At 39.1% G+C, this 27,149-nt stretch overlaps 1 protein-coding gene across 3 annotated transcripts in view; it reads left to right on the top strand.

Moving 5' to 3' along the window:
- Window positions 1-23,963, top strand: part of topaz1.L (testis and ovary specific PAZ domain containing 1 L homeolog) — a 57,984-nt gene extending 34,021 nt beyond the window's left edge. For 2 of the 3 annotated variants that reach the window (XM_018267482.2, XM_018267481.2), the window contains exons 11-20: window positions 2,054-2,146; window positions 3,302-3,417; window positions 11,595-11,661; window positions 13,238-13,412; window positions 13,807-13,907; window positions 14,068-14,233; window positions 15,739-15,903; window positions 18,606-18,809; window positions 20,871-21,054; window positions 23,384-23,963. In XM_018267482.2, the coding sequence (XP_018122971.1) occupies window positions 2,054-2,146; window positions 3,302-3,417; window positions 11,595-11,661; window positions 13,238-13,412; window positions 13,807-13,907; window positions 14,068-14,233; window positions 15,739-15,903; window positions 18,606-18,809; window positions 20,871-21,054; window positions 23,384-23,615 (1,503 nt within the window). In that variant the 3' untranslated portion in view covers window positions 23,616-23,963. The remainder of the gene's footprint in view (window positions 1-2,053; window positions 2,147-3,301; window positions 3,418-11,594; window positions 11,662-13,237; window positions 13,413-13,806; window positions 13,908-14,067; window positions 14,234-15,738; window positions 15,904-18,605; window positions 18,810-20,870; window positions 21,055-23,383) is intronic. The other variant, XM_041566028.1, reaches the window with a different exon arrangement.
- Window positions 23,964-27,149: the final 3,186 nt, after the last annotated feature.

Here is a 27,149-nt window from a genome sequence, read left to right as displayed (position 1 = left end):
GTACTTTACAAAAATATATATGGTTTTGGGGGGGTCTTTGTGCTGTTAAAGGGTCTTGTGGCACATAATACGTAGTTAGGGGCTTTGTTCACAGAAGGCGAATCGGCAGAGGAGAAAATTCATATGCACTATTTTTATTTGGGGGCCGCACATGTCAGCTCCTTTGGTTTATCTATACATATTGCCATCAAACTGTTCAGTAGACCCTTGGCGTCAATATTGATGGTGTTTTACAATTGTATGTAAGAAATATGGTGAGATAAATGCTGCCACTTTTTTTAGGTGATTTTTAGAAATGTCATAAAATCCACTGCCTTTAGCAGTGCTTTGCAGTTGAGTAGTTTGGAGTAAAAATACATAATTAACCATTTTGGATTAGTCAGAATGTGTACTTTCCAAAGATATATGGTTTTCAGGGGTCACCATAATTATTGGTACTTTTAATACCACATAAACCTGGCATGGTTTATAAATTAGTTTAAATGTAAGTCATCAAGTAAGTATGCACAAGGCAGATTCTGGGGTCTTTACATGCCATGGACTTTGATAAACCTATGTACACTGGGAATCAAACTGTTCAGCGGACCCCAGGCATTCATATTTGGGGTGTTTTATCTTGATACCTAATAGTATGTGGGAAATAAGACATCTCAAGGTGGAAATTTGAGGTGATTTTTTGGAAATGTCACCAAAATCACAAGATTTAGGAAAGTTTTGCAGCTTGGTGTTGTGTAGTAGAAAGACATGCATACCCTATTTGGATTCGGCGGAATGTGTACTTTCCGAAAATATATGGTTTTCTGGGGTGAACGTACTTTTTTCTACCTTTGCCGTCCCCCAAAACAATGTAGATGTTTTGGTTTTGCAGTACCTGAAATGACCAACCATATGGGGGGGGGTCTTCATTTTGGGCCCCCTATATGCCACGTGCTTAGGTACACCTATACATATTGGACATCAAACTGTTCAGAGGACCCCAGGCTTCCATATTTGGGGTGATTTATCTTGATACCTAATAGGATGTGGGAAATAAGATGCTGCAGGTTGGAAGTTTTTAGGTTATTTTTGGAAATGTCACCAAAATTGCCAAATTTAGGAAAGGTACCCAAATTGGATTTGCGGGTATGTGTACTTTCCGGTTTTCTGGGGTGAACTTACTTTATTCTAACTTTGCGTCCCCCCCCCCCCTCAAATGATGTAAATCTGTCAATTTTACATCCCCTGATTTGAAGTTTTAACTCATTTTACATTGTTGTTTTGAGGTCCCACCTATATATTATACATAACACATTTCCCTGATTTTACATTTTCCTGGATTTTACACAATTTTTTTCTGGTCCCCTGAAAAATGTAGAATGGGGGTTCTACTTTACATGCGACCAAAGCTCCAAATAAATCTATGGCACTATGTAGCACTCATTATATACATAAAGACCCATGTGGAATAGTGAATGAAAAAGATGTAATTAAATAAAATGGAAATAATGTGCTTGAGTGTCAGTGTCCACTGACACCACTGGATCACTGCTCTCGCGGGACCCGGCCACTTCCGTCCGGTATACCTGTATTGAGATGAAACCCGCTATCCGGCACTGATCCAAGTATCATGCAGAATCGTTTTTGAAAAATGTGGCTTTATTCAAAAACACAGTGCGAGGTACATGGCAGTGGGTATGTGCAGAAACTAACGCGTTTCGGTTAACTAACTAAACGCGTTTAGTTAGTTATATAAAATAAAATTGTACTAAAACCAAGATGAAAAAATGTCTTAATGTATAAGATGTTGAAAATGCATAAATAAAACCTATTAAAAAAAAAAAGATGAGTTTTGGGACATGTACTGTATCTGCCTGTCTGCCAAGGAGTGCATTGACCTGTTTATGTGATCTTCTTTGAGTGGGTCTTGCTAGGCCTATATTTAATTTACATATTGAACATTTACTATATGCGTTCTATTTTAGCAATGTCCATAACTATTATAAAATAAAAAAAGTGTCTCTTTTTAAATGGCTGATGTTATAACATTTGGACTTCAATAACTTTCTTGTTCCAGCCCTCCTCTGAAATGCTTATCAAGTTATTTGAAAATATTGCCACTGCAGGATTAGCAACCGCAGTACCAAGTTTAGTGGATGTATTCTGCAAGGTATGACTCTTGTTTATGTTAAAAGGGGTGGTTCACCTTTAAGTTAACATTTAGTTACAGAATGGCCAATTTTAAGCAACTTTTCAATTGGTCTTCTTTTTTTTCTTTTTTTTTTTTTTTATAGTTTTTGAATAATTTGCAGTTTTTTTTTCTGATTCTTCCCAGCTTTCAAATAGGGGTCATTGACCCCATCTAAAATCGTATGCTCTGTAAGGCTACAAATGTAATGTTATTGGTACTTTTTAGTACTCATCTTTCTATTCCGGTCCTCTACTATTCATATTCCACTCTCTTATTCAAATCAATGCATGGTTGCTAGGGTAATTTGAACCCTAGCAAGCAGATTTCTGAAATTCCAAACTGCAGAGCTGCTGAAGAAAAATCTAAATAACTCAAAACCTCACAATCTTAAGGGCAAATTCACCAAGAGGCGAATATCGAGGGTTAATTAACCCTCGATATTCGACTGGGAATTAAAATCCTTCGACTTCGAATATCGAAGTCGAAGAATTTTAGCGCAAAAACTGCGATCGAACGATCAAAGTAATAATCCATCGATCGAACGAATGATTAAATCCTTTGAATCGAACAATTCGAAGGATTTTAATCCAACGATCGAAGGGTTATCCTTCGACCAAAAAAACTTAGGCAAGCCTATGGGGAGCTTCCCCATAGGCTAACATTGGGTTCGGTAGGTTTTAGATGGCGAACTAGGGGGTCGAAGTTTTTTCTTAAAGAGACAGTACTTCGACTATCGAATAGTCGAACGATTTTTAGTTTGAATCCTTCGATCCGAAGTCGTAGTCGAAGGTCGAAGTAGCCCATTCGAAGTAGCCCAAAAAATACCTCAAAATTCTACGTTTTTTTTACTTCGAATCCTTCACTCGAGCTTGGTGAATTGGCCCCTACGTGTTAAATGTTTAGTAGACTTAAGGTATAGAGATCCAAATTACAGAATGACCCCTTATCTGGAAAATCCCAGGTCCCAAGCATTCTGGATAACATGTCCTATATCTGTATTTGGTCTGTGACCACCTTTTGTGTATGTTAATACGTTTTTAATCCGCTCAAATTGTATTTGATATGTTGGCACATTTTTTATTTGTAAGCAAACTGATTTTAATTACTGAACATTACTGTGCTACTGTCCTACAGCTTGTGGAAGCTGGAATGATGCTAAAGCCAGAGGAAATCAACATGTTAATAGCCGCAATGAACCATCTCCAGGCAACCAAAAATTCCATCAGTATAATTCTAGACATAAAAACAAGGTGAGAATATGACTGATGAATTGTATAATGACTGAACAAATCCATCTTTATGTAACCTTTGTATATGTAGTAATTTTCATCCATTGTGTAGATGCATTTAGTTTTGAAAGTTTGTACAACCCCCAAGTTTTTTTTTATTAAATAAAAATAGCAAAAAGTTCAGAACAATATTTTTTTTTAAATGTGAAATTCTGGCAATCATTTCTCAGCTTTAGGAGATGCACATTGTAGTTTTTCCGTGTAGAATTTACAAAGTGTGCTCCTACTTATACAAAATAGCATAATTCTATGTGTCCCTACATTTAAGGGGAAGTTCGCCTTCAGGAAGCATATGATTTTCAAACACTACCACAAATTGTAAGAATTTAGAAAGTTAGTAATCATTCTTCCTGAGCTGCTACTTGTAAACATGACAAGGGGGGGGCGTGGCCTGACGCTGTACCTGTGCAGTCGCATGTGTTGAGAGCTCCCGAGACGAAGGGCCTCCAAAGCCGAGATAATTGCGATATAAGATGACTAAACGTGGGAAACAGAAGGCGAAATCCCCTCGACAAGAAGTACCCTCTAAGAGCGGAATACAATCCTTCTTTAACGCCAAAGAGGGCAGTGGCAGTCAGACAGACCGTCAGCGGCGGCCATCTTGGGAAGCAGGCCTAGATGAGGAGGCGGCCCGGGAAAGCGGTAATTCTACCTCCACCTCCACGACACCGCGGCGCAACACACAGCCAGGTGACAGTGCAGTCTCCCCAGCACACCGCACGGCAAGTACTGTTCCTCATACGCCTATTGCCGAGGGCTCTCTAGAGTGGAGCAGTGGCGACGGGGGGGAGTGGGACAAGGCCCATGAGTCGCGGGCCTTACAGTCTGAGGGCTGCGCGGCCCGACCCCCTGACTGCTCTGCAGCAGTGTATGTTAACCAGTCGCAACCCCCACTACCTGGCTCCTGCACTCTGGCTGAGTCGCTAACAGGTGCCGTTGACCAAGACACGAGGGGGCGACCCTTAATGGCGGACGATGTTATGGCGCATTCCCACCTGCCACCTACACCTGGTGTTTATTCCGCGGATATGCAGGCCATTAGGAGCCTCATTGGCAATCTCCCCACGAAAACTGATTTTACCATGCAGATGGCACAGTTGGAACAATCTTTGCGGGGTGAGATCACGACTATTAACAAGCACATCCAACATTTGGGCGCTAAAGTAACGAGGCTCGAGGATCAACATGGGGAACACTCCAAGAAGGCGGAGTCCATGCAAGCAGTGATTGACGCCCAGTCACGGCAACTGCTCCAGCTACAGCAACACCTGGATGACCAGGAAAATAGGAGCCGTCGGAACAATATCCGCATTAAGGGCCTACCAGAAGCTACAGGGCCGGAGGACTTGCGTGTCTCCATTCAGGACATTTTCAATAGCTTACTGGGTCGGCCAGACGGTACCCACCTGGAAATGGACCGTGTACATCGGGAACTACGGCCTTTCAACCCGGAGGCTAAATTTCCAAGGGATGTCATTTGCCGGGTCCATTTCTATGCGGAGAAGGAGATGATTATGCGGAAGGCGAATGATAAAGGTGAAATTGACTTTGATGGTGCTAAACTCAAGTTGTTTTCTGACCTCTCCAAATACACGCTAAGGCAAAGGAGAGCGCTTCGCCCGTTGTTGCAGGTCATGCAAGACAAGGGTATCAAATATCGGTGGGGCTTTCCATTCGCCTTAATTGCATCTGATAGAGGGCGCACGGCGGTGCTGCGATCCCCAGCGGACTTGGAGGATTTCACGAAACGGCTCAGCTTACCCAAGATCTCGGTTCCGGATTGGAATCAACTCGCTTGGGACCCGCAGAGGAGACCACCCTGAAAATTTGGAGCTTCCGACCCTGTCTGAGTCATCGACACCTCTCTACAGCTTTACCCAGGACTGTAATGTTGGCCGGGACTCCTGTTTGCCTATCCAGTGCTTTGGCCGATTCCCTCGATGAGATACCTGTGTGACTGTACTTGTAATCGATGGCAGCTCTTCCACCGTGGTCTGGGAGACGTGAGATATTAATGCCTATGCCTTTTTCTCTATCTTGTTTATTTTTGTCTTTCCTCCCTCCACTTCTTTCCTCTTGTTTTACTATCTGCAACTTCGTCTGCATATTCCAATGTTCTGTATTACAGATATGTGAGAGGGTCATGCTACTACTGCTGTTACTAGGTTTGTGCCTACTATATGTGCCTTTTAGGGTTGCTGCAAGTGGCCTGAATGTGGGTCTGCACGAGAGGCCTTAGATTGCCACTACTTCTCTATATCCTTAATCATCCTGAGTGGCAGTGCGTGTGCAGGCACACATCAGGCTCACGAGTATTTGTGACTTTCAGATGCATACGTACCTGTTAGCCTTCTCTGTAGTGATCCCCCACGGTGCTATGACTGTTTCCTACTTTTCTAGTTCAAAACTTAAAATTTAGAGAAAAAAAAAAAAAATTATCATTATTCCAGTTTGTTCTTGGCGGCTTTGGAGGCCCCCTTTTCCTCTTTTACACCCCTCTCTAGTGTGCTCTCCAGTACGACATGGTACTGGCGCCCGACTTTGCTCCCCACACTAGGGAAACCATGGGTATGAGACCCGTGATCACAGTTGTGTACTTAGTTTTTTGTTTACTGTTTGTATGTGAAATCCCGATTCCCTTGACACAGTTCCAATTGCCTCATCCCCCGAGCCCGAGGAGTTCATGCCCTGCAGTTTGGTTTTTGGTAATTTTGGATAATGGCTAATATTAGAGTCTCCACTCTAAATTGCAGAGGCATGAACACCCCAGAGAAAAGGTCACAATTACTGTATGAAATGCATAAGTCTAGAACAGATATCCTACTTTTGCAGGAAACGCATTTTAAGGAAGGACATAGGCCTGTGTTCACCAACAAATACTATACTACCTGGTTTTTTAATGACAATCCAGAGGCTAGGACTAAGGGAACAGCGATAGCCATACACCGCAACTGCACCCATCACTTGATTGATACCAAGAAAGATGACTTGGGGCGTATACTTGCAGTAAAAATTGAGATACAGAAATCTATTATGACCATAGTCAATTGCTACGCTCCGAATGTTCAACAGCCCCAATTCTTAGAGAAGTCGTTTCAATTTTTGTCCAATTTGATGGAGGGAGTTGTGGTTGTGGGGGGAGATCTGAACATGGCTCTGGAGCCCCTATTAGATGTATCCACTGGGAAATCGAGTATCCCCTATCGCCAACTGAAAAAAGCTAAAACAATGCTTCATTCCCATCAGTTAGTGGATAGTTGGAGGTTTCAACACCCGACCGTTAAGGATTATACCCATTATTCTATTCCACATAACCAATATAGTCGGATTGACTACCTTTTCATCTCCCATCATGTCCTGGATTGGGTTAGAAACACAGAAATCGGGGCTCAGACTTGTTCAGATCACCACCCGGTCCATTTAGATCTGAGTGTTCCTGACCTTCCCATACGTGCTTGGTCTTGGCGACTTAATGAATCTTTACTGGATGATGCCCCTTGTCTTGCTGAATTAAGAGATGTAATTTCTAATTTCGAATCTGATCATAAAGAAGACCCTACCCCGTGTCTAACTAAATGGGAAACTCTGAAGTGTATGCTGCGGGGTTCGTTGATTAAACACGGAGCGAGACTTAAGAAACAAAGGGCTAAAGTTATGCAGGAGTTAATTCTTAAAATTCAATCCTTGGAACGATCCCACAAACAATCTCTGTCCCAACAGGTATTTGGTGAGTTGACTAAGGCTCGTCAGGAATTGTTAGCTCTCACTCAACAACGCTATAAGAAATTTATTGAACGGTGTAAGGGTCGGTTCTATGAGATTGGCAGTAAATGTGGGAGTTTACTGGCTAGACAGTTAAAGAGGAAACATTTGGCCACCTACATTCCCCACATTAACACTCCAAATGGCTCGACCACCCACCTCTCCTCGGAGGTGGCTGAGACCTTTAAGCAGTACTATCAGGCACTATACAATATCAATAATCCCGCTGCATCAAACATCTCCCCACAAATGTTGGATTATATCCAAAACTCATCTCGCATAACGACTCACGACCCGTCCCTGCAGGAAGCGTTATCTCAGCCTTTTACAGCAGAGGAACTTAAGGCAGCCATTACCACAACTCCGAGCGGAAAGAGCCCGGGTCCTGATGGTTTCTCAGTGGGAATATACAAGTCCCTGGGAGGGAATTTGGCTCCGGCAATGCTAGCGGCTTATAACTCTATCTCAGATCTCTCGCCTCCCTCCCCGGCATTCTTGGAGGCTACCATCACTTTAATTTTAAAACCGGGCAAAGACCCGAAGAATTGTACCAGCTATAGACCCATTTCGTTGTTGAACGTAGATACCAAATTGTACGCAAAACTGTTGGGTAACAGAATTAAGCCGTTGTTGAATGATTTGATACACCCAGATCAGGTGGGTTTTGTGCCCGGGAGGGAAGCGAGAGATAATACCTTGAAGGTCTTCTCTCTTATACAGACTGTTCAAACGGGGAAAACCCCGGTGCTCTTATTGTCCCTAGATGCGGAGAAGGCCTTCGATAGGGTGAGTTGGGCCTTCCTTAAAGCTGCAATGCTGCAGGTGGGATGGGGTGAGCGGTTTATATCTAAGGTAATGGCCCTTTATACTGTTCCCACTGCTAGGATTAGAATTAACGGGATCCTGTCTGAACCGTTTAGTTTAGCGAATGGGACACGTCAGGGGTGTCCCTTATCTCCATTGTTATACATTTTGGCGATGGAACACCTCTTGCAAGCGATTAGATCGAATCAGCTGATATTGGGGCCCACAATTGCGGGCCAGGAGGTCAAGACTGCCGCATTCGCAGATGACCTCTTAATATTTCTTAAATCTCCATTCCTATCCACTCCGCCCTTACTTGCGGAATTGGTTAATTTTGGGAAGTTCAGTAACTTTAAAGTAAATGTCACAAAATCTGAAGCTTTAGATATTTCGTTGACCCCAGGAGAAGCCAGGCGAATACAGGAGAATTTTCCGTTTTCCTGGCAGTCTCATTCGCTTAAATACCTAGGCATTCAAATCCCCAGAGATCTGAGCCAGACGGCAACATTGAATTACAATACATTATTAGCTCAACTGAAACAAGATATCAGTTCTTGGGGTTTGTTTCACCTGTCATGGTTTGGAAGGATCAACGCAATAAAAATGGTTATTTTGCCAAAATACTTATATTACTTCCAGACCATACCTCATCCACCGCCCCCAGGGATGATCCAGAAGGTCAATACTATTTTGATACGATTTGTTTGGGACAACAAATCGCCGAGATCGAAACGGTCTATTCTATTTACCCACAAACGGAAAGGAGGCTTAGGGCTTCCAGATTTACTTACTTATTGCCAGGCGGCCAATTGCCAGCGTATCGTAGACTGCTTTCATCACACTGCTTGCAAACTATGGGTAAAGCTTGAGCAAAACCAGATGAAGCAGCCCATAACAGCGCTTCCTTGGCTGAAAGTATCTGACAGACTTAATAGACAACTTCTCCCCCTAGTTACGCAACTTACACTCTCTATGTGGGATAAATTATCCAGATCAATCGCCATCTCAAGTAATCCGGGACCCATGACCCCGCTGATTGGTAATCCTAGTTTCCCTCCAGGTACTTTGAGTAAGGGGTTTTTACATAAACGTGGGCGTGACACTTTGGCATTTACCTCAGTCAGAAGTTCTAATGGCATAGCCCCCCTTCACACTATTGTCGCTGAGCCAGGGAACTCTTTCTCCCTTCAATTTATGCATCACCAGTTAGTACATTGGTTCCGAACACACTCTGAAAAGGTTAAGTTATTGACGGATACAACGCCATTTGATGAGCTATGTCTGGCTAAAGCCCCACCACAACATACCATTTCGCAGATTTACAATATCATTCGCAATCTGAAACAGTTACAGTTACCTAGTTACACTACGAAATGGGCAGCTGATATCAAACGCAACATTACCGAGAAAGAGTGGGATGTAAGCTTTAAGCTAACACATACGATGGCAACAGCCTGTAAAGCGCAAGAGACGAATTATAAAATTTTGTCCCGATGGTATCGGTGCCCGGTGGTCCTTCATAAGATGTTCCCAAACTCCTCTAACAAATGCTGGAGGTGTAATTTACACAAGGGTGATATGTTGCATATGTGGTGGGAGTGTCCTATGATTCGTACCTACTGGGTCGCTATAATAAAATGTATATCTAAAGTGACGGCTATGGACCTCCCCATTGACCCGGGGATGGCACTTTTATCGATACCTCCTCCACAAACCGTTATTGTGCGGAAGGCATTGGTTGCTTTCGCCCTAACAGCGGCAAGATCAGTTATTCCCAGATATTGGAAACAAAGTGTTACCCCGCCAGTAGGGGACTGGATAAAGGAACTTAATTCTATCATGCGCAATGAAGAATTGCTCTCTTATTCCAACAAAACACCGGACAACTTTGTCCGCACATGGTCGACATGGGTCGTCTTTAGAGAATCACCTGATTATACTAATATGCTGGTCAATTGATTGCGTACTCTGTTTCTCTGTTCCTCTACCTGTATGTCCAAGACAGCTCAGGGTGACCTTGAGACAACTCATAGGATGCTACATACTCGGGTTTAGTATCTCCCCTCGTTTGTTGAGAGGGGAATTGATGGTTTTGCATTGGAACTGTGTCCCCCCCCTCCCCTTGTTATTGATGTATAGCGTGCATACATGACTCCACTTTGAGGTTTATGGTTAAAACTCTCTGTACTCATTGCTATGGAAATTGTATATGTGACTAAGACTACACTCCGGTTACTACCTTGCAACGTGTGATAGTCCATGAATGCTACTCTTAGGATATGTATGCATGTAACTCTTCTACATCAGTCTTGCTGTTTATTGTGTGTATTTTGTCTTCTAAAAACGGAAAATAAAGAATATATAAAAAAAAAAAAAAAACATGACAAGGGGAACCAAAACTAATTAATTTAAATTTTAATTGATGGTAAAACCTAGCTAAAACAGCTGTAAAAGTTATTTTAATTGTATTCTTTGCCATTTGAATAAGTGTAAGCATTATCTCACTGTGCAGAGAATAATGCATTTTCTGCAATTTATGTTTACTGTGTTGCTGTCATATTCTATGTTACGTAGAGCTATGGGGACCCTTATCTGGATCTCTTGTCCAGAAAGCTTTGAATTACAGGAAGACTATCTTTCGTAGAGTCTATATTAAGCAAATAATTCAAATTTATATTTATTTGGCTTTATTTTCTATAATCAGAAATGTTCTTTTCTGCATTTGTGTGTGTTTTCATTCCAGGCTGATTCTCCTTTTAGTCCATTACTCCATATGTTTTCTCAGACTTCCTGTATGCAAAGAATTATTTTATTTCTTTTATTTTCTCTGATTCTATAAGGGTTCTTTTATGACTGTGCCAATCCCCATTTTTTGCACTCTGTCATGTTCTGCTATGGTTATCCTTGGATCTCTGTTTTGGGCTTTTCTTTAAAGGGGTGGTTTGCTAAGGCTGTCACTATTTTTCCTGGTCCCTTGAAAAATGTAAAATGGTGTATTCTACTGTATTTTGTAAAAGGGAATTATGCCAATAAAATCTCTGTATTGATATAGAAAAGCATTTTCTATGTTGTAAAGGTTTTGTTTTTAATCAAAAAGTAACGTTTAACATTTTTAATCAATATTTTATGTAATTATTTTTGCATAGGTAAGGTAATTACCCAATTATTTTGTTGTCTTGCTCACAAGATAACTGCAGATATTTCAGAAATGACACTTTATTTATATGCCTATGACTAAGTGTCCTTGGTAGACACAAAACGCGTCAGGCCTTGGTTCTTAATTTTTGGAAAAATAAAACGTAAGCTTTTTCAACCCAGGCTTGTGCCAGCCTCTCTTGAAGTCTCAAGGTAATTACCCAGTTATTTTGTTGTCTTGCTCACAAGATAACTGCAGATATTTCAGAAATTACACTTTATTTATATGCCTAATATTACAGTTTCACCAACCAAACTGCTGCAGTACTGGATAACATTCCATTTTAGGAAGATAAAATAGCTGTTACATTTTTCCAGGAAAAAAAAAAAATTTCTATGAATAATCTAATTTATCTTTTTTTATTGTTTGCATGAAGGATTGAAATGCAACTTTCAAAAAAGAACTGGCTGTGTAACTTGGATATAGCGGTTGCAGAAGTTGGGGTATGTAGGATTTATTTTAATATTTTTGCACATTTATTTTTATAATTTCATCTTATTCATTTTCATTTATTTCTGTCATTTATGTTATAAATAAAATGAAGTAGTTCACATAACAAAAGAAAGAGAAGGCGCAGCAGATGGCCTTGCTAACATAAGTTTAATCTACAAGCAGTAGGAATGTGATTCTGAAGGTGGCGTTTCTGCTTAAAATAATTAGGGATGCACCGAATCCACTATTTTGGATTCGGCCGAACCCCCAAATCCTTTGCGAAAGATTCGGCCGAATACCGAACCAAATCCTATTTTGCATATGCAAAGTAGGGGTGGGAAGGGGAAAACATTTTTTCACACAATTTCCTCCCCTCTCCTAATTTGCATATGCAAATTATGATTCGGATTTGGTTTGGCCTGGCAGAAGGTTTCTGCCGAATCCGAATCCTGCTGAAAAAGGCCGAATCCTGGATTCGGTGCATCCCTAAAAATAATGGCTATATGCATATTGTGGCAAGCATATTTGGTTATTCCCTGTTTTATGACATATACAAGACAGAGCCACTGCGAGAGAGTTATAGAGGCGTATACGGATTGGAATGTGATAGAGGCGTGGGCTTTTAGGCAAAAGTATGTACGTTTTTGTTTTTTTAAAGGTAACTTTTTTATTGATATTTAATAAAATACATTCAACCAAGACCATTCCAGTTCAGAGAGTGTAGCAAAGGGAAGCAAACGGTGAGCGATACATTAGTAACAGATGGCCAGTATTTCAGTCCCTCTAACTTCATAGGTCAGTTTAATTAGGAGGATAGCTTTGTGATCCAATTGTTTCCAAGTCTTGACCGTTGGTGGACGGGGTCCATCCAGTGCATGGCTAAGTTTTTCCTTGCATAGAATAGAAATGAGCGGTATCTATTTCAAGCATATTTGGACATTACAATATCATCTAGAACTCCCAAAAGGCATGTAAGAGGAGAGACAATTGTAGAGAACTTTCTGGATAATGGGTTTCTGGATAACGGATCCCATACCTGTACTCTATTAAAGTTTTTGCCAAATAATCTGTTGCATAGTTCAGGTAAAAAAAAAATAGTGAAGTCTTCTTTTTGTCCTCTATTCCCGGGGTGAGCGATCACAACGGCGCAATCATCCTTCTTTACACCGGGTGTGGCACTAGAGTGAAAAGCTGAACTTTGAGTTAAAAAAGATGACTTGTTCACTCCACTGTGGGGCCTGGGGGCATTGAAGGATGAAGAGGAAGTACCCAAAGCCTGTGCAGTTTTATACTTACAGGAGTACCGTATTTGGCGCTCTTTCACCTTTCCTTCTCCTTTAATCGTGTAACTACCTCTCCTCGTTATTTCATACATTTATCCAATTTAAGGTTATGTCCCCTAGACCTAATTATTTTCCAGCTCCAGAAAATGTCTTCTGAACTCTCTTAACTGCCTTTCAATATGTTTGTTGTCTTCTCACTTCCTTCTTTGATACAAAATTTAGAATAAGGTAAGTGTCCTTTCCTTTAAACATATTTACAGATCATGTTAAGAAACTCACTACCTTTACATTTATTTTTGCCCAGCATTGTAAAGAAAAAAATGATTGGCAGAAATTGGGAACATTGTATCTAAACCTACGTAAAGGTTGTGAGAATGTGACCGACCTTAAGAAGTTTTCTAATTGCATTGTGGGGGCACTTCAGAAAGAGTCAAAGGACGATAAATCTGAAGTTCCATATTGTGACTTTGCAGACACAGGTAATTGGTATTATCACTAAGTCTGTATTATTTTTGCAGTAAATTAGCCATATAATTGAAAGCGCAAGCACCAAATATTCTTTTATTACCAAACATACGGCTCTGGGTATGATCATTTTACTACTATGTTGCTCACAGCAGGGACATAAATTTCATCTTTGCAATTACCACCCTGTTTGAGGACAAATACATGCCAGATGTTCAGTAGGGGAATGATTGTGACCATCCATTGGGTACTTTTGTGATCAAGTTTGGCAGTGATAGCCTTTTTCTGTAGGTTTGTCCATTCTAAAGCATTCTTGTGTTTTACTGTCAGATAAATTGACATTAAATATTTATAGTGAATGTTTAAAGCTAATACTTGAATTTACCTTTGTTACATTATTATTTGCAGTGTACAGAGACGCCCAACTAAGTGAAATTGACAAAAATATTTTAGGAAGAATTGGAATTTCCATCATGTATCACTATTCCAGAAATAAACTTTGGCAAAAGGTACTTTATCTTTGTACTAGCTGTCTAATGGATATTTGACATTGAGATAAAATTGCAGAAATGTGTATGTGTTTACAGTAGGTGTACTGGACCATACAAATATATCACCTAATGCAGTACAGCATTAATGCCTTACACTAGTTTCCTTCATTCTTTATAGGGAAGGAAGGTGCTCAAAAAACTTCAGAAAATGCAGATCCATTTCACAGTCCTAAATGGACTCACAGGGGATGAGAGTAAAGCAACACGATGTCAAGTTGTAAACACAGCTGTAGAGATTTTCTTAAACTGTAAATACTTAAATGGTGCATTGTGGGTTCTGCGAGGTAAGTGCAGTTCCTGGCCGGCCAGGTTTTTAATTAACTGAGTAAAAAAAAATTATGGGTCAATAAAATCTTCATAATTTTGTATCACTTACCTTTTAATTACACCTTTTAAATTACAGTAGAACCCCCATTTTACTTTTTTCAGGGGGACCAGAAAAAAATGGTGTAAAATCAGGGAAATGTATTATGCATAATATATAGATGGGACAACAAAACAACAATGTAAAATTTGTGAAAACCTAAAATCAGGGGATGCAAAATTGAGGTTCCACTTATTCTGTTTAATGTTATCTTCAAAAGACCTTGGGGAAAAGGTGTAATAAGGACTAGTTGGAGAAAAAACGTTCCCTTTAAAGGAGATGGAAAGCTACAGAGGCATTTTATTGTCAATAGAATAGCTGCAATAGTGCAAGCTAGAATGCTATATTTATTCTGTAGAATGTTTTACCATACCTGAGTAAAAAGCTCTAGAAGCTCTCTGTTTGTTTAGGATAGGAGCTGCAGTATTAACTTGGTGTGACATCACTTCCTGCCTGAGTCTCTCCCTTGGAGCTGTGGGCTCAATTTACAGCAGAGAAGGGGGGAAGAGGAGCAAACTGAGCATGCTCACGCCCTGGGCAAGGAGGTTTAAGCTGAAGGCAGGAAGTCTGATACAGAAGCCCATGTGTAGGGATGTAGCGAACCGCCGCCGATGTGTTCGCGAACGCCGTTCGCGAACACCGGCATAATTTGCGAACTGTTCGCGAACTGTTCGCGAACTTCGATCATCCGAAAATCGTTCGATTCGAACGATCGAAGGATTTTAATCGTTCGATCGAACGATTTTCGTTCGAATCGAACGAAAATCGTTCGATTTTAGCGATCGAATGGTCGAATGGGCGACCGATTTTGACGCGAACGCCTATTGGCGAACGTCGCGCGACGTTCGCGAACTTGCGGCGGACGCGAACAGTCGAAGTTCGCGCGAACTAGTTCGCCGGCGAACAGTTCGCTACATCCCTACCCATGTGTACACAAGATTTTCTTTTGACAGAGGACTCAGAACAGCATTACTTTGAGGGTTTACTGGTGTATTTAGGTGGAGCTTTCTGATAAGGCTAATTTAGTTTTAACCTTTCCTTCTCCTTTATGTCTTTAAGTGCAGTTTTGTGATTTTTTTTCAAGTATGAGGGTGTGTGTTGTTTCTTGGAGATAAAAATGTAAGTGCCAGCATGTGCAAAAAAAAATGTATATGAGAGAGTAATAAAGCGTCATCTCTCAGTAGAGATGTTAAATCCTAAATATGCAAGTCAAAAGAGTCAGGTCATGGCACATGCTGTTAACATAGAGTATCCAAAGCTATATTCACACACTAATAAATACAAATGTTGTTGGTTTGCAAGCAGTCTATGAAAGAATGTAGAAAATGTGTTGCAAGTTGATCAATTTATTCTTGTTATACAGTTCCCAAATGTTTTAGTAGCCAGACTATGAACAACATATTTGTAATGTTCTAATTTTCCCAGAGTCAGAGTGGATTATTAACACACAAGTGTGGCCCTGTGAAAGGATGGATGTGCTAAATCGCCATAACCTGCTGTGTACAATTGCACAGGAAACGCTGAATAAAAACATGTTTGATGTGTGTCTCGAGGTGCTTCAGAATCTGCCAGGACTGCAGTGCTCATTAAGTAAGTCTAAGAAGAACAGGTTTCTTGTTTAGTGAAAAGCCATACACAAGAATGAGCCCACTCAGGCTTCAAAGGGATTTCAAGCATACAGAAACACTTTTTATTAGAAAAAAACAAACCGTTGTTAAAAACATAATCCATATAACAACTATAAATATAGGTTCAGAAAGAACTGATGTATAACACAATTCATTCAATTAATGGAAGGGGTCACAAGACAAGTTGCGTATCAGCAGAATTGGAATTATCAAGAACATTTCCTTACATATTAATGGAACAGTAGCTCCAAAAAAAGAAAATTGTATTAAAGTACATTCTGTACTATTGCGCTGCACTGGTAAAACTGGTGTGTTTGCTTCAGAAACTCTGTTATAGTTTATATAAAAAGACTGTTGTGTAACCACGGGGGCAGCCATTCAAAGCTGAAAAAGGAAGAAATGCACAGGATACAGCGCAGATAACAGGTAAGCTCTGTAGCATAGAATAGGATTCTTCAGAACTTATCTGTTATCTATTGCTTATCCTGTGATTGAATGGCTGCCCCCATGTTTATATAAACTGTAATAGTGTTTCTGAAGCAAACACATTTTACCAGTGCAGAGCAACAGTACATTCAATTTTCATTATTTTAAAATGCCGACCAGGTCACTCCTATGTAGTATATGCATCCATAATTTAATCATTGGTTTGGTCAGTCCTTAGCTGTTCTTTCACTTAAAACGGCTACTTATCTTGCTGTGAGCTCCACAGACCCACTACTTGTGATGTTTTTTTGTTTGAAGCAAATTCGATCAGGTCTTTACTTTTATTTTACTTTGCTTTTGGAGTGTTCCTACAGCCCCATTTGAATTTTTATATTTAAAGGGGTGGTTCACCTTTCAGTTTAGTTTTAGTATGTTATAGAATGGCCATTTCTAAGCAACTTTTCAGTTTGTTTTCATTGTCTATCTTTTTCTGTTTTTTTAATTTGCCACTTTCTTATGATTCTTTCCAGTTTTTTAATGGGGGTCACTGACCCCATCTTAAAAACAAATGCTCTGTAAGGCTACAAATGTTCTTATTACTCATGTTTCTATTCATGTTCTCCCCTATTCATATTCCAGTCTCTTATTCAAATCAGTGAATGGTGCTATGGTCATTTGGACCCTAGCAACCAGATTGCTTAAATAGCAAACATCTGGAGATCTCTTGCATAAAAGGCTAAATAACTCAAATAATAAAAAATGAAAACCAATTGCAAATTATCTGAGTATCACTCATACTAACAGTTAATTTAAAGATCAACAACCCCTTTAAAGGAGAAGCCTTATCAGAAAGGTCCACCTAAATATACCAGTAAACCCTCAAAGTAATGCTGCTCTGAGTCCCCTGTCAAAAGAAACACTGCATTTTTTTCCTTCTATTGTGTACACATGGGCTTCTGTATTAGACTTCCTGCCGTCAGCTTAAACCTCCTTGCCCCGGGCGTGAGCATGCTCAGTTTGCTCCCCTCCCTTCTCTGCTGTAATCTAAGCCCAGAGCAGGGAGAGACTCGGGCAGGAAGTGATGTCACACCAAGCAAATACTGCAGCTGCTATCCTAAACAAACAGAGAGCTTCTAGAGCTTTTTACTCAGGTATGGTAAAATATTCTACACAATAAATATAGCATTCTAGCTTTCATTATAGCAGCTAATCTATTGGCAATTAAATGACTTCATAGCTTTCCTTCTCCTTTAAAGGGATTATATCATGATTTTTATGATGTAGTTTTTATTTCTAAATTACACTGCAAATAATTCACTCTACAATATAAAATGTCATTCCTGAACCAGCAAGTGTATTTTTTTAGTTGTAATATTGGTGTGTAGGCAGCCATCTTCGGTCATTTTGCCTGGTCATGTGCTTTCAGAAAGAGGCAGCACTTTAGGTGGGAACTGCTTTCTGGCAGGCTGATGTTTCTCCTACTCAATGTAACTGAATGTGTCGCTGTGGGACCTGGATTTTACTATTGAGTGCTGTTCTTAGATCTACCAGGCAGCTGTTATCTTGTGTTAGGGAGCTGCTATCTGGTTACCTTCCCATTGTTCTGTTGTTAGGCTGCTGGGGGAAAGGGGGGGGGTGATATCACTCCAACTTGTAGTGCAGCAGTAAAGAGTGACTAAAATATTTAGAGCACAAATCACATGACTAGGCCAGCTGGGAAATAGACAATATGTCTAGCCCCTTGTCAGATTTCAAATTAAATATAAAAAAATCTGTTTGCTCTTTTGAGAAACGGATTTCAGTGCAGTATTCTGCTGGAGCAACACTATTAACTGAAGAAAAAAAAAAACAATTTTCCCATCAGTATCCTTTTAAGCAAAGCCATTCTGTGGATGAAAGGCCAAACCTTCGTGTTGTTTTTGCCCCCCACACCAAGCCTGTGAATGTTATGGCCAAAAGTGGGTTTGGATATTGTGTGATGATAAAATTGAGACTAGAACCCCCTGGTGTATGAACTTACACTGTGTGAATTACTTGTGAGATTTGGCCCAGGGAATGTGCATTGATCAGCCCCCTCTTTTTTTTGGAAGCCATCTGCCAACCATATCCATTGTTGATGCAGATTTGTGGCCAGAAGCTGGCACATTGGGCAGGAAAAGTTGTACCAGTATTTAAAAGATCATTAATCTCCTTAAGTTGAAGGAAGTTCAATAAAAAAAAGTTTTCTTTTTTTTTCAGCGGATGTGGATGTCTCCCAATACAGCTTGCTTTTTAACAAACTTTTGGAATCCTGCATAGAAAATAATACTCTTGGTGTATCCTCAAATGTGATAGATTTTATGGTTGCCAAAAAAATTCCAGTTGACTTTACCTTACTCAGATCATTAATCACATCCTTGGGACGAAGTTGTCTATGGCTCCGAGCAAGAGCACTTTATAAATGTGAGTAAACAATGTTTGAAGATCGAACAACCTGGCAATGCTACTTTGATTAGAGTACATACTATGGCACCATTGTACTGCCCTCTTAGCATAGATCTATGCGTATATTTTGAGTTGTAACATATTTTATACAGAATAATGAAAGACCCCTTTGCCAGCATCTCAAGATCCTAAACAAATAAGAACACACTTTCACACACATTACACTTGTAAAAATATGGGCTTTTGAGAAATCTTAAACTGGTTTCATACTTAAGCATGCTTGACAAAGGGGTTACACCCCGAAATGTTGCATCTGCAATAAATGAGCAAGGGTTTTCCCTGCTAGAAATAACCCAAGTGGTGCCAGTTATTTCTCTGCTCTTCACTTTTAATCAGTAGCATACACTAGCAATACAGCTTTTTCACTGGGTACATTAAAGGGAATGTCAACCCCAAAAAAATGTCTTTCCGTAATTCAGAGCTTTTTGAATAACTGGTTTTCCGGATAATGGATCCCATACCTGTATAGTTTAATTGTTGCATAGAAGTCAGAAGTACATATTATCCTAAGGGAAATATGAAACTGTTCCACAATGATGGGCTAAATGTACCCTTTATGTTTATTTAAGTCAAACATGGCACACGTCATACATTACATCAATAACAACCTATTCTTGGGAATTTGTAGCCAATGGGCATTGTGTGTTGGCTAATTATCAATAATAAGCACATCTCTAAAACTTAACAATGAATTGCTACTATTTGTTACTGAAAGCATTATAAAAAATAGTTTATCAAGGTATAGTATCAAATAATTTCCCATGGCAAGAGGAGATACACATTTGGTGGGAAAATTAGGCCCTGTTTTAATATTTTTTTTTATGGGCTGATTGGTGCAATCAGCCATTTTTTTGGGGGGGGTGCATTCTCTGTGATGCATTGTGTAAGTAGCCACAGGCCTGCGGCAAGCACTGATTGCATTAGTCAATGCTCAATTTCTTGTGCCTTCCTGGTAGAAAATTACCCCTCGCGTTTACCTCTGTTTTCCACACCTAATTAGCTTCCAAATTGGATTGTGTTGCTCTAAACCTCATTTTGCAGTGTGCTTTTGCCATATTTGCCATGTCAGTTTTGCATCTGCTAATCCAACTGGGCAGAGCAAGGCGGGGGGGGGGGGGGGGAGGCAGGTTGCCTGGTTGGTGGTAGGGGCCTGCGTTTAAAAAAGACAGTTCACAGTCTCATCATCCAGGAAAAGTACAATGTGTGAAAGGGCAAAAAAAAAAAGCAGCCTGCGTTTGCTTCAGCACATATAAGTAAGTTAAGGCTGGTTACTATGAGAATGTACAGCTTGAGACATCCTGAAATAAAGTCCACAGGAGCTAGGGTGAAAATGGAGCTGTACAGTATACTACAATGCAAGAATCATATGCATTTCAACAAACATTTAGGCAACATGCAAGTGAATAAAGGCAAGCAGTTGGTAAACAGCACATGATAATATACAGGTATCAATAGTGCTAGGTTTTTGATTGCTAGTCAATCTTATGTCTATATCTCACTCATCAGGACAAAGGTGACAAACATTTAAAATCAATTCTTCTCAACGAAAGATCTATGAGTTCTGTAACTTCTTCTGTCCCAGGGATCCTTTGTGGCCTTCCTGGGCAGGAAGACTGTAGAATGCAAACTGTTACTCCACTCTATATGCACACTGAGAGCTCAATCGAGTAGTACCTTGGGCTAATGTATTTTAATGCTGGCCCAGGATCTAAGAATAGTGATTATAATCACTATAGAAGATACTTGACTAAATCATACAACATCAGTGGTAACCCCTGGATCTTTATTCTCTAATTATAAAGGAATGACATTATTAAAATGCTTATTATGCATGATTTATAGTGATATTTTTTAAGTTAATTTTCCAGGTATCTGCTGTACTTTTCAACTAGTGTACAAGCTGCAAATGTCTAGTTAATTAGTAGAGTTAATGTAGTGCATTATTTTGCCAGAAAATATTTGGACTTTTTTTTATAGAACTCTATATCCCAATTTGTTTTTCTGCACTTTTTTTTTCAGGTGCAGTATCATTGGGTTGCTACCCACCCATGGAAGGAAATCTGTATCGTAAAGTGCTTCTCATCCCCTCTTTCGTTTCCGAGATAGAGATGTTGTTATCCATTGAAATTTTCATGGTATCGAATGCCAGCAGCATTCAGTCACCAGGAGGCAGCAATCAGATTCTGCAAATCATTCTGAAAAGGTTGGTTTCAGCATATAAAAAGCACAAAGCAATACACTTACATTAAAAATACATTGGATTTATACTGCAGCATGTATCTTTTATGTTTAGTTTCCAGAGTTGCTTTGAAATTACTTCTGAATATACTTCTGATAGTCCCAGGGAGTCAGACTGGTCAGTGTCAATGGAAGTACTTTTCCAGAAATACATATAGTCTAGCGATCTGGAGCCTGAGAGATTATTCTTTGCTCAACTTTTTACTATAGTTGCTTGACATGTTGCTATGTCAATTTTACATTAAGGAAAAAAATTGGGGGAAAGTTTGCACTTCTATTAAAGGCTACTAAAAGTGCATTTAACATTGTTTGCCCTCAGTAATTGCTATAGTATAGTACATGCCTAAGTTTTAATTTGCCACACTGGTGATTCCTCTAACCCAACCCAAAATCACATCGATTTCATCACATCAATATGTCAATCACCCAGGAGTCAACTTCTCGAGTATAATGAAAAACCTGAAATAAATCAGTTGCCTCTAGTGGTCGCATACAATCCACAACTAAAGACCCTAAGAAAAATAGCCAGGGATATACAGGGTACACTTGGATGAGAGGATGAGAGGCTCAAAAGCATATTCCCAGACACACCACGTCTAGCATTTAGCTTCCAAACCTAAAATAAAACTAACAAGAAGTGCCCTATCACAACCCACCACCCTTCTCTGGAGAAGGGACTGAACCTGGGTCTTGGATTTATGGCTAATTATGTGGATTAAGAACTGCCTTCACCTAGGAAACACAAACAGCTGTTGGGACACTAGACTACCTGTTCATATAGAATTCCTTTTATTTCACACTCCATTCATTTAGCCCTGATTAATATTCAGCCACTTTGATCCACATTATTCGGTACCCTTGCATTTCCCCTTGTATATGACTTTGTTAGCACTTCACACAGAGATGGACTTTGATTTTTGTTGGTCATTTGATCTATGAATATTGTATATACAGGCAGTATGGTTTACATATGAGATAGGGTCTGTAAGTTTGTTCTTAAGTTGAATTTGTATGTATGTTTAAACATATACATTTACTTATTAAATGCAACAAGATAGAGGTTTGTCTTAACATAGTATTTAGTTTTACCTTTCTGTGCATATTTATTTTTTTACCTTTTTGTGCTCTGAAGTAAGTAAGTAGGGGATTTGGGCAGGTGGTTTATTAAAGCTAAATGCTAATAAAGGCCAAGCAAACATAGTATGTTACTGTAATAGCCTCTGTTTTGTAAGTATCAGTTGTATGTAAGTCGCGTGTATGTAGCTCGAGGACTCCCTCTATATCAGAGAACACCACAGCTTCATTATATTCAGCTTGTAAAAGGAACTAAAATGTTCTGAAAGCTTGCTATGATTATCTTAGTTAGCCAATAAAGGTTTCACATTTATACCGCCTTTTTGTTTTTAAACATTCATAAATAAACTGTACCAAATGTATAAGTATAAATACTACATGGAAAATATGTTCAATTAGGTCAAACATAAATACATAACTATTTTATGGTTAAGACAGTGCACATGTTGATAAAGTGTAGTTCAAGATATTGTAGCTCTATGATTGGGCAACCTTGTTGTTTTATGTAATTTTCCCCAGACTTCATGAACTGGACTTTATGAACTCTGTACAATCTTGAGCATATTTGTGCATTATGTATTTGCATGCAGAATGGACTTACCCTCTCTAACGGGGAATACAAATATTGGCCTCTTTTTAAAGTGTCAGTAAATGTAGAATAATTTGGGGCCTATTTATCATGCTTTGTAAAACATTGGAGAAAAACATCACCAGCGATATTGTCCATAGCAACAAATCAGCAATTAGGTTTCAGCAGTCACCTACAAGTTAGAAAACAAAAGCAAAGATCTGATTGGTTGCTATGGGCAACATCACTGGTGATGTTTTTCTCCAGTGTTTTGCACATAGGCCCCTTTGTATTTCCATGTTCTCTCCTTTCTTTTGTGAGATATGGCATAATATTCTATTAGAGAACAAAAGAAAGAAAGAGAAAAATATATCCACTCAGACTCACCCCTTGTGTTGCTTCTATAGATATTGGGGAAAATACCAAAGGAGTAGGGTGCTTGCCAGTCCAATGAAATGAAGGACTGTTTTTACTTAGGATTTGCAGTACGGCCTGTTTCCTTTTTTCTATTTTGGATAATATTCTATTAGAAAACAGACACACTTTGCACCAAGTTGTCATTTATGTGTGTAGGCTCACTATAAAGCATAACCGTGCTCTTTCAGGATCAAGATGGTTTTCTGGTTGTTTTTTTTGTTTTTCCCTTTTGCAGATGTGAAGAAGAGAGAGTTCAGCATAAAGATTATACTAAATGTAAAGATGACTATCAGGATGCAGTGGGCCGGCTGGTTCAGGCCTCTAGGCTGTCAACACCAAGACTTGTCATAAAGCACATGACTGTCAATAATGCCAATGAACAGGTTTATATCCTTGACTATAGCTACTCTCTGAAATGGTTGCATGAAAACATGAAATGGGCTGGCAAAGTATGGCTTTTTCAGTAAGTCCTAGTTTAAGGAAAAATATAACAGCATTATTAGGGTTTATCCTTTGTCAGCTAATATGAGGGTATATTCTAATAGCGTGCACACACACACACAGTTAAAATTGCATATGAGTTGGAGAAACTCTTCCTTTCGTTGAAGCATTCACTGTAGTCTATAACAGAAATATGTGCCGTTTGTCAAAGTCTAATGTGTGCCCTTTAATGAACTTTCTGATGAAGATAAAACAGTTTGAAGATAACCCCTTCTAATCAGGGGCATTTTTCCTTTAATAGATGTATCTTTCAGCAACATCTTTGGCTCTTATAATTTACAGTAAGTAATAAAAAATGTAAATAAAGTGTATATGTTTAATTTGTTTTATTAATGTGTTTCTAAATTTTATTGGCTTTATCTGTTGACAAAATAGTTTGACTGTACACAAAATAAAATATACAGTATAAGGAGAACAGGTTGTCTTGTGCTGCGTTAGAACTGTTCTAGGCTAATGACTTGTAGGAGATAAGATGCTGCAAAGTGGAAGCTTTGAGGTGTTTAGAGGAAATGGTCATCAAAATCAAGTTTGGGAAAGCTTTGCAGTTTGCTACTTTGATGTAGAAAGACGTGTTCACATTTTGGATCCAGAGGAATGAGTACTTTTGAAAAATATTACTATCTGGGGTGAACATCCTTTTTTTTTTTTTTTTTGTTAAGAGCTCTGCAATCAACAGGTTACAACTCCTAATGATTATCAAGGCTAATCAAGGGAAATTGGGGTCAAGGACCTTAAAAAAACTGTTCATCACTGGAGAAGTTAATGGGTCTCCAGACTTTTGCACATGCCACAAGTACTATTTTCTTTGTTCCTTTATAAAAAATTTGCACAAGCTGGCTAAACTTTTACATTCCATTGTACACATCATGTTAAATTAAAATGGCTGCTTCTGCCTAAATGTTTATATCACATGAGGCCAATTTCAATCCCAGAAAAATTCTGGGAGGATGTCACAGCTACATTTTGGTTAGAAGGAACCTAGGGTGGCTTTCCAACCACTACAGATATTACCTAAACCAGGGTTTAGACCTATTTACCGCTCCCTGGTGAAGTTCTGTCTAAGGCATGGTTCTTATTGTTGAGAACTGTAGGTATTTGCAGAATTCATAAAGTCATTGTTTTGTTTCTAGAATTTAAGTTACATTTTGATCTATGCCAAGCAACATGTTTACTTTCTCCGGCAGCCAAATTTAAGGAAATGCAAATATCAACATACCTGATGGTAGGCAAACTGCATGGATTTAAAATATGGAAACTACAAAAACTAATTAATAGAAGAGAATTAGATTATTCAGTGGCAGAGAAAAAAATCTTTCTGTAAAACAAGCAGTCATTTGAGAAAAAAATGGCCTTTAATAAAGAACTGAGGTTCAAGGTGCAGTGCTTCATTCGCTTCATTCAGTAAATCCTTTGAAGTCATAATTGTGACCGCAAGCACAACTCTTAAGGTCACACACAGGAAGAGATTTGTGGACTGCATCCGTTTTAAAGCCAATACACAATGCTAAATTTTCTTTAAATACACGACCTGCCATCTTACTAGAATAGGATCAGTGGTGGTTCCTCCAAGATACATCATGTTGGACATGCACCTGAGGAAGGACATTTGCTGTCCAAAACATGCAGTGCTTCAATACAGAACTTCAGACTACATTGAAAGGCTCTCCGGTCCCTATTTCGTTTGATACTAAGTGGAGATGGCTCCTCCAGCAACTGTTGATGAGCCTTAAAGACTGAAAGAATTTACAAACAAGTGGATTAACAAGGAATTAAATTCTTATTGTGACACATGAAATAAGAACTGTGTATCACTTATGCATTCCTCCTCGAGGTTCTGCCTTACTGTATATAAAGCTAATGTTTAATAAAGATTTAAGCTGGGAATGCTACACCTTATGCTTTGGATTTTGCACCATCCCAAGGCAATCAAAGCGAAGATCTGTACCACCAGATATTCCCTAGTAGTGCCCCATCTTCTTTTCTGCTGATCCATGTCACATGACCTGGGCAGCTGTCTGAGCTTAGGGGCCGACTCACAAAACACAGATTTATACTTATATAATATAAAAGTCAATGCAGCAAATTTTTCCAATGACAGAAGCACAAATAGATCACAATCACATTTTGGTATAATTATTCCACCATTTATACATAATCGTGCTATAATGAAATATTATTTTGGGGCTTAATTATTTTCAGATTTCTGTGGCTATGCACCTTTAGGGAAGGTTATATAAAAAGTGGTAGGCATTTTCAGTAACCTTGAGCATACCATACATTTTTCATGGTTTCTCAAATGCAATTGAGAATTTATTTAGCCAATTTACCTATCTGAAATATTTTAGGTAGTGCTTTTGTAAACTAAAAATCAAAATTAAGAGCTAATTATGTGTGACAATGAATGTGCTACTGTGACCTTCTACAGAATATTTTGCAGAGGGCACCTACTTTTTCCTTTAGCGATAAGGATGGAAAGGTGTGAGTCAAAAGAAAAAACTGTTGAGTCACAGTGACAACAGATTTCAGGTTTATTGGTGTTCAAAGTCCATAGTGCTTCCTGCAATATAAAATACAGATAAGAGTCAAGAGACTTGTAAGGTGAATTAGCTCACTGTGTATGTAGAAAACCAATCATCTTAAGAAAGATTTCCATCTTGGTAGGTGGGAACCAAATGCTCCAAATTGCATCTCCATTCACTTGAATATTAACTGCTTGTCCCAGCTTTCCTAGGGTTCCTGCTTTATCTCGTGCAAACATGTGTGCACAGCATCCAAATAAATAACACTTCCATACCATTAATTCTAAAATTGGGTATCTGGGCCCATTACCCAATGGACCTTCATAAAACAAGAAAAGAAATTCCTTTTGATGATGGAATTCTTCCTTTAAGAGCACCTTCTTGTAGTTTGTTAGTTTGGTAAGGAAGGAAAAGGAGAATTCTTTCTAGAATAAGTCCATCTAAGCCTGACTGTAGTGGTTGAATCATTTAGGCACCTTACTATATCTCGAATGCGGTTGTTCAATATATTTCTCGTATAGGAATACCGTATCGAGTAGGCTTATGCCTATAGCAAGTGGACTTTTTCTTGAAAACGTTTCACCACTCAGTGTGGCTTCCGGATGTGTGGTGAAACGTTTTAAAGAAAACTCAAAACAGTCCTGTTGCTTTAGACTTAAAGGGGGTGTTCAACTTAGAGTTAACTTTTAGTATGATGTATGATTTAGTTCTAAACAACCCCATTTGAAAGCTGGAAAAATCAGAAGAAGAAGATAAATAAAAAAAAAGTATAGAAAATAAATAAATAATGAAGACCAATTGAAAAGTTGCTTAGAATTAACCATTCTGGAACATTTCAAAAGTTCACTTAAAGATGAACCACCCCTTTAACTCTACTAGATACTGTATATCATGACCTGGATGAATGAACATTTCCATATATTCTATAGGAGCATCAAGATTAAAGTTAAATATCGATCAAGAATTTGTAACATACGCATC

The sequence above is a fragment of the Xenopus laevis genome, chromosome 6L (genome assembly GCF_017654675.1).
Source record: "Xenopus laevis strain J_2021 chromosome 6L, Xenopus_laevis_v10.1, whole genome shotgun sequence".
Lineage (NCBI taxonomy): Eukaryota > Metazoa > Chordata > Amphibia > Anura > Pipidae > Xenopus > Xenopus laevis.
This window is presented reverse-complemented; position numbering and strand designations above follow the sequence as displayed.